This window comes from Orbicella faveolata, unplaced genomic scaffold (assembly GCF_042242905.1).
Source record: "Orbicella faveolata isolate gen_17 unplaced genomic scaffold, um_ofav_v1 contig_35, whole genome shotgun sequence".
NCBI classification, from domain to species: domain Eukaryota; kingdom Metazoa; phylum Cnidaria; class Anthozoa; order Scleractinia; family Merulinidae; genus Orbicella; species Orbicella faveolata.
In genome coordinates, this window is record NW_028301564.1 from 17,321,697 (window position 1) to 17,330,000 (window position 8,304).

The 8,304-nt window shown below is 40.1% G+C and overlaps 1 protein-coding gene across 1 annotated transcript in view; it reads left to right on the top strand.

The window, feature by feature from the left end:
• Positions 1 to 2,580: 2,580 nt before the first annotated feature.
• Positions 2,581 to 8,304, top strand: part of LOC110042343 (protein SpAN-like) — a 7,723-nt gene continuing 1,999 nt past the window's right edge. Inside the window, exons 1-8 of the mRNA XM_089273461.1 lie at positions 2,581 to 3,084; positions 3,721 to 3,834; positions 5,162 to 5,279; positions 5,676 to 5,857; positions 6,424 to 6,651; positions 6,748 to 6,920; positions 7,411 to 7,551; positions 8,199 to 8,304. The exon at positions 8,199 to 8,304 is cut by the window's right edge and continues 42 nt beyond it. Of these exons, the coding sequence (XP_089129587.1) occupies positions 2,916 to 3,084; positions 3,721 to 3,834; positions 5,162 to 5,279; positions 5,676 to 5,857; positions 6,424 to 6,651; positions 6,748 to 6,920; positions 7,411 to 7,551; positions 8,199 to 8,304 (1,231 nt within the window). The 5' untranslated portion in view covers positions 2,581 to 2,915. The remainder of the gene's footprint in view (positions 3,085 to 3,720; positions 3,835 to 5,161; positions 5,280 to 5,675; positions 5,858 to 6,423; positions 6,652 to 6,747; positions 6,921 to 7,410; positions 7,552 to 8,198) is intronic.

The following is an 8,304-nucleotide window of genomic DNA, read 5'->3' on the forward strand; positions in this document are numbered from 1 at the left end:
GCCTCGCCTGGCGACAGATTTACTCGGCTACACTTCCAACCGATACTGTTGGTTACATAACACAAGTGTATCAAAATGTTGCCTCGATAATATACAATTCAATTTATCACATAGAAATTAGCTACAAGGCCAATATCCAATTTAAAGTGAAATCGAAAGTTTTCTGTATTGGACCGGTAGGTCATGATAATGGTTCTGATAACAGTTCCGCTACATTAGGTTTATTCTTAGTATCAGCGACTATTTATTACATACGTCAGTTACGGACGAATCAATATTGGTTTATGGGAACGTGATATTTCCCATCAAAATTAAATTGTGTTTTCCAACTGCCATGCACACTCAATTCCATTGTTTATGAGCCAATTGGATGTGAGCAGAAATCTCGTGCATTTGTTCTAAATAAATCCTTCGTGGCGAATAATAAATGCTAAATTCGATATTATCTGTGTAAGTTTGTTAAAATGGTCGGCTAAACTACAGAATACAGGGCCACTTTTAATCATCCACTGAACGAACCAGCTCGTTTGGCTCCTTTCCTCCTTTGTCATCCACTGCCGCGCCAAACGAGCCATTAATTATACAGACCTTTAGGACTTAACGCATATATAGATTATTCCTCGTTCTTTCATCCACTGCCGAACCAAACGAGCCGAATTCTGTCTTTGAAGATTGGCCGTCAGTCATTCTGCTCACCCAAATAATAGCTTGAGCCCTTGAGCCACCTTCGGCGGTTGCGCAGTACAAACTGCTGTCCTACGAAAAGCATACCGTGAGAGTCTCACTGTTCGTAGTAAAATCGGCAACGCGCAAGTTGTGCTGGCTCTATTAATACCCAACTCGAAAATTCTGGTTATACTTCAACGAGGAATAAGATATTTTGTTCAGAATAATACAACTATTTTCTTACCAGGCGATAAGGCTTGGCGAGCGAGTTGCAAGGAGCAGGCTATTCAGTTTACGCGCCAAACTTATAGTTTTGAGGCCAAAAAAAAATTCATATTCTCTATGTGGCTACAATCTTGTGGTTTCTGGCATTTTAAATCCCTTTTTGAGAAAAATGGCCACAGTTAAAACGAAAAAATAATTATCTGTCATAGCTTGTACATGTACAGTTTCGGCGGTGAAACTATATGTCTGCATATGTTGCTTATGTTTATGAAGCCTGCGAACTCAACGTATTTCCGGGTCTCGCTTGTCTCCACCGAAACAAGAGCCGAAAAAAACCGGATGCTCTCGCAGGCTAATGTTTATACTTATGCCTTAGTGAAAACCAGCCTACCAGCCTTTAAGTGTCACGTCCAATTAGAAAAAAAACACAAGTCTGACTAAGTGTGTTTTAATAAAAGCATCGAGAGTTTTCGTGACAGCCCTATTGATGTGTCAAACAACACGAAATAGTTGCATAAGAAAGGATCTCCTTTCCCACGGGAGGGAAATGTTATTGTTTGGGAACACTAACAGGCCGCCGTGACCTCAAAAGCGTCAGTGACATCTCTCTTCTCCTTCTATTAGCATTATTCCAAGGCAATTTTTCCCCAGAACAAGCATCTATTGGAAGCTAGTTCCAGTCCAATACCGAGAATACAAACATAGCCTACTGACTGTTTTGAGCCCACAGTTTCAATAGAGAGGCATCTGCTGAGTCGTACTTGGTCTAGTGTCTAAGTCCTTTAGGGCTCATCGGCTAGTACTGACCGGGCAACCAAAAACATCTGGGCACTAATCTTTGACGACAAAGTTGCTAAGTAACTTTAAAGTGATGTGGAAATGGGAATGCTCAATTTTGAGGATTTTGGATATCAGTGTGTCAACACAGGTGTTGTGTTCTTCTTCAGTATGGAGTGCTTCCGTCGATACCTTTTTTAATTTTACGCAAGAAGAAGCAAAAATGATACTCTGGATATAATATATGAAATGACAAAAACTTGTCAAAATTTTCTAGTCAGGGAATTCTTCGCAAGCAATACATCACAAATAGAATTTTAGCATGTGTAGAAATGGGGACTTGAGGTGTTCTGATGCGCCCACCATGTTTATGTACAATATTAATAGAGCAACATGGCGACCCGGACCAAGCTTCACCACCACGTAAACAGCATAACAGGAGTCTGGAAACACAAAATATGCTTCTAATTCAAGTTTTTTTTTTGTCAAAACCCTTTAGCGATCTTATTTATATGAAAAGCACCCTCCATTGAGCAGATAAAAGAAATATCTTTTTCCATACACTGTCACTTATTGTCATGATGATATTTTGCTACATGACACCTCGTGTACACAGTCAGTTCTGGTTTAATTGTATTTTTAACGATCTATTCATGTATTGTCCATCCTCTGTTATACCTCAGATTGGGTTACGGACCCTCGATTGTATTAAAGCCATTGAACTGTCATTTGGTATCATAAAGGAATTGAACACACTGATATTTTTTACTTATTTACCCAAAATTAACAGCTCTTAAAGCCCTCACGTTTGCCAATTATTTCCATGACGACAAACGAAAACACTCCAGAAAACATTCTTTAATTTTATTAGCATGGCTTTATTTCAATTGTTTTTCTCTCTTCGCGTTTTCGTTTGATTCTAGTTTTTTTTATCTGTTCCTATTATCCCCGCGATCATCTGCTTATCAACTACGAGGATTTCCTCTTCGTATGCCCCATGATCGACACTGGGAAAGCTGACCACACAACGCCTTGACAATTCCTCTTTCTTATGTGCAAAGACACGAACTCTCCATTTACACACCTGCGACGACGTGCTTACACGTTTTTTGTGCAAAAACGCCAGCCATGAATAATGAACGGTATTATACCATTCGGGCCGGTTATAACATTGATATCTGGCAAGAGAAAACTTGATATTCGGATCCCCGCGAGACCGTGAAATAGGATATTAAGTGGCTCTCAAAATGGCTCTTCAACGCCTCCAGTTTTTAACAGTGATATTCTTTCTACTATTTTCAGTCTTCTTCGTGCCAGGTCCAATAAATGTGATGTCCGACTCGGCGACTACATTCAAACCAACAACACGGGGAGTAATAAACACAGCAACGGATCCACCTTGGATGTCGAGACCAGGTAGAGAAATCAATTTTGAACGTTATAACAGGGTTTTGCCACCAACTAAAAATAACGAGCCCTCTAATAAGGCGACCATAACTTCCTATTCAATAAAGTTAGAACATAATTTGGGATGATCTCTTGGCAAGAAAAAAGTTGCTGGTCAAATGGAACCACATTTCGTGACAATGAGGGAGCACAGAGAAGTAACCACTCGTCCATACATAGACATACGTTCTATTCCGACATTTTGCCGCATTTTTAGCACACCCATTGTTTGTGGGAAGATGAAGTGAACACAGTGAGTGTACCCCAGATACATACTGTTGTCGAAATACAGAATATAGTTTACTGCGGTACTTCTAGTTTTCTGATTGCCTCACGAATCGTTGCTGAACAACTCCATGAACGCGTACGCTGCAGTTTTGTGATAATTATGTTTTTATTTAGTATCAAGCCGTAAAATAACTCGAAGACTTTCTTAGTGTTTGTTCGCACAATCACCGGCATACTATAATTTTCAATCAATTCAAGAAATAAAAATATACAAGTCACTGGAAAGCAAACAGCGAAAAGGGACTCTAACCAGAAATTTAAGCAAATATTTTCAAAAGACTTGTGATTTGAGGTAATGTGTGAAATACTTTCTTTCAGACTTATTAGAGGGAGATATTATGTTGGATGGACAAATCAGCCGTGCTTCGGTTAACAAGAAAATTTACCTATGGCCAGGAGGCATCGTTCCGTATGTATTGGAATCCTCGCTGAGTACGTACATTTTTGCTTGTCAACTTTGTAAGCAATATAGTTTGCTTTAGGTTTAGACCACTCCAAGGAGAACAAACGAAAAGATGTCGGGTCACTTACTTCCCCACGGAGCAAGTCACTTCATTGGCCCTTGTAACCAAGAGTGGCAGGGGACAGGGGCAGAAGCCTGGGGCAGAAACCTGGGGTCAAAGGGGGTGGGAACTTTACGCAAGAAGAGGGGGTGAGGCGGGGGGAAGTGGGATTCCAAAGGTGGCATATAGGAGATAGGAGAAATAGGGGAAATATTGAAACATTGAGTCATGTGTTGTCATAGGAAAAGCACCCAGAAGTTGGAACGAGGGTAAAAAAAAAAAAAAAGGTTGGGGAACAAAGAACAGATCCATTGTCCACTCAGTAGAATTATACCAAAAGTCTAGAAAGTCAGTCGATGACCGGAACTGGGCTAGCAAAACTTACCTAGCTCTTAAGGAATCCTTTTAACGTTGATGCCTGGATTTTGAAGTTTTTTTCTGCGAGGGACTAACAGGCTAGTTTTTCAATGGTTTCGAGTTGCATACCGTGAAATATCCCGCACCGAGTGGCTTGCATGATTTTTCAGAATGCACTCGAGTCTTAAGGCCAGTGGGGTATACAAAGAAAACTCAAGTCACGAGAAAACACTGTGTTACCAGGCCTTTACCATAAAATAACTGCTACAAGACGAACAGCTTGCAAGAAGTAAGATTAGCATAAGCTTTTACTTCGAATGAAGCCAGATATACAAGAACTTACAAAACTTTTACATTTAACGTTAGCATGTCAAATTCCTAGGTTAGCTTTAAGCAATCTGATAGCCAGAAAATTGCAAATATTATCTAGTCATGGCAATGGTAAAGATAAAAAAAGACCTGTAAGATTATGCAAGATTTGCTTTATACCTTACATGGCAAGTTCTTGCCGTCCAAAGCTGTTTTCTTCCGCATTCTTGGGTTTTTCGGTAAATACCTACAATTGTAGCAATCATGTTTTTGAAGCTTCAAACTATAGAAAGTCGAATTCGATATACTAATTTGGTTTCTTATTCTTGTAATGTTTGAACTTCTTCTTGTAATATCTGAACCAAGCTGAATAGAATGTACCTGGCGCGCGCTGCCGGCCAGGTTTTTTGGCGGGAAAATTTAGATAAACGCTATGATATGCATCAAATTTTTAGCTGTAGCTTCCTGATTGGCTATTTATATTGTACACGGAGCGAAGGCGAATGAGACCCGCACACGCACGAATAGCTGGGAAATGAGTGTTCCTTCAGGAAAATTTCTCCACATTATTTTGTTTTCTTACTTAACAGCCATTCACGCACGCTCAGCAATAACCAATGCCATGAGCACGATGGAAAGGCTTTCATGTTTGCGTTTCAAGTCCAGAACAAATGAACCGTACTTTGTAAGGTTTATACGAGGACAAGGGTGAGTTATCGTCAATAACTCAGCGTATGTAACTTATGAATCAGTTATGAGACAACAGACTTATAAGGGGCGAAATGAAAGTAAACTTTAAAAAAAAGTCAGTTGGATCTCAACACACTGGAACCATTGTATAAACTTTTAACTTTTATTATGTCAAATTTTAACAGTTATATTTCGTTGTTAGCACACGCAAAGCTTTTTTGGAACTTTTTACCTTTTAACTAAAGAAGGCTCAATATTAAAAGCTGAAATGTTTTTTGGCCTCTCTCAAAACACAAACCAAATTAGCACAGAGGGAGCTTTCATGCAACACAAGAAATAATAATAGTTGTAGCACAAAGGGGATTCCTCTTATAACTTATCCATCATACTGTTTTTTTTTCCTTTTTGTGATAGTTGCTACTCCTGTATCGGTCGAACAATGAATCCAAAAGGTCAGGTGGTTTCTATAGGATACGGTTGTGAGTACGAGGGCACCATTTTACATGAGTTGATGCATACTGTCGGTTTCTTTCATACAAACTCACGGCCTGACCGGGATGCTTATGTTATCGTGTATTCGAAGAACATCAGACCTGGTGAGTAGTGCGCATGTCAGAAATCAGCTGTCTTGGACATTAATTCTTGCAAAACCAGATCAATCGAGGAACTCATTGTGACCACAAGTAAGCCTAACACAAAAAAGAACCGCAGCATCGTACAACTGGAACTTAACAAATCACTTCTGACCAATCAAAACATGCCCGGGTAAGGTAGTGAACCAATCAGAGTTGGACGTAAGAAATCTTGATGCAACTAAAACCATGCGGTTACTAAGCCCGGAAAAAAGCCTGAAGGGGAGCCAGGTCTGGTTTTCAGTCTCCTTTCTGATTGGTTGACAAGACAAAAGAAACAGCACCGTTGCTTAAAACACGAGTTTCATAAATCTATTAAAAACTTGAAGAGTTCAGGAAGTAATAAATGTCGCAAAACTTCGACTGGTTTTTGAACGGTTTTATTAAGTTTTGAGCGACAAAAGAAATTGCGTTTCTGTCATGACCTTAGACATAAGTCCTGGAAGGAAGAACAGTTACCAGTTTAGCCAAGAGATCTGGTATCCATTCATCAGAAGCAAATTAAGGCATGTTGTTGTACCTCTCAATAGGTTATGAACAGAACTTTAGAAAGTACAGTCATGGTCAAGTGGATCGGCTGGGTGCACCATATGACAAAACATCCCTCATGCACCTACCTCGAAACAGCTGGAGCAGGAATGGAAAGAATACAATAGAATCGCGCGCCGGAGCCCACGTGGTTTTGGGGCAAATGTACGGTTTATCAGTCGTGGATAAACAACAGCTTAATCAGCTGTACAAGTGTAAAAACAATTATGGTAAGAAATATTCAGTTTTCTACCAAAAAAAAATATTGAATTTTTAACTGCACTAGACTCATATAGGGATGTTTTCCAATCTTCTGCTTTCACTAGGTTGCTACCTCGCTGTAGGTCTTGAAAACGGCCAAATAACAGATTCACAGCTGGGTGCCAGCTCTTCCAAGAGCTATTATGAGCCGCACCAGGCTCGGTTACATCTGACCGCGGGACCAAAGGGGAATGGGGCCTGGTGTGCTTCGAAAAGTGCGATAGGAGAATATCTCCAGGTGAATTTTTTCTTCTTTTCTGTTTGAGAATAAAGTTGGTACCTTTCACTGGCCAACTGAGCCAATTTTATATTAGTGTACTTGTTCGGCTAAGATAAAATTTCTTCTTGAGGTCACGCTCCAAGAGCGCAAAAGAGTTCACGCATGTGTGGACTATTGCAATCTCAGAGCAACGCGTGCAAAATCCGACCATTAATGAAACCATGCATTTCTTTTGGAAATGTAAAAACTGAATAACAGTTGGTAATGGAAAATGAGATTTTTATGTAAGAGGATTGTCTGGATGTTTTAAGAGAAATGAATTATATTAGAGTGAACTCTCGTAGACGAATTTCTCGACTCCGCCATCTTAGCTTTTTGGCATTTCACGAGGGGACCAAATATCACTAAGCCTAGAAGAGGAGGGATGGGTTGAGGATCTTGGATCGCTCGTACCGTTGTTAAATTGCAGTTAATCAAGTTAGTTAATTTCTACTGTTGCAACCCACAGATCGATTTAGGCTCAAGGTACAAAGTAACTGCAATTGCTACTCAAGGCATGGCGAGCTATTTTTCGAAAGCCTGGATATCAGGGTACAAAGTCCAGAGCAGTGACAATGGCAACTTGTACAGCTGGGCTACGAGCATACAGGTCAGCGGCATTATTGCTCAGAGTTTGAACTATTGAAGGAGATTAGTTAATAGCAATAAATGGTACAAAAGAAACTCCAACGACTACATCCATTCCATTTTTAAAGAGCCTCACCATTCCTCCTGCGCTGACCGTAGGTGGTTTAAATTACTCTGCTGACTAGCGAGGCTGAAAGAAAATAGATATTTGGATGCATTGAATCTCGATAGCAAACACAGACATTATTGCGTTCTAAATAACCATAGGTGTGTTTCCTTCGCGACGGAAGGGAAGGAAAGCTTTCAATAACTGCTTACCTGTTTTACTTAATTATTCATTTATTTTCCTTTTTATGCTTGTCTACTTGCACGATACGCCTCACATTGTAGTAGTTCCGACACCTGCACTGCACCCGGGAAAAGATGGAAAAATGTTGTTGTCTTGTAATTGTCTTGAGATGGTGCGCGTCTTGAGGGAAACGGATTTTGTAACAGCTTGGATGACCATTGCGATTTGGTGAAAAACGAGTTTGCAGACAACAAGAAAGGGGAAAATACTACCCAATCATAACGAAGCCATTCTTCAGCTTATAGTTCAGTTTCTATAAATTACAACTTCGGCTCCACTTTCCCCCTTGTCTGTTTTAAACTCTTTGTCTTTTGCAGCAGTTTCTACATGGAAATTGGGACGCAAACTCTGTGCAGTACAACTCCCTTCAAACACCGTTCAGAGCTCGCTTTGTCAGAATCCTTCCCACTCACTGGTATAACCAGA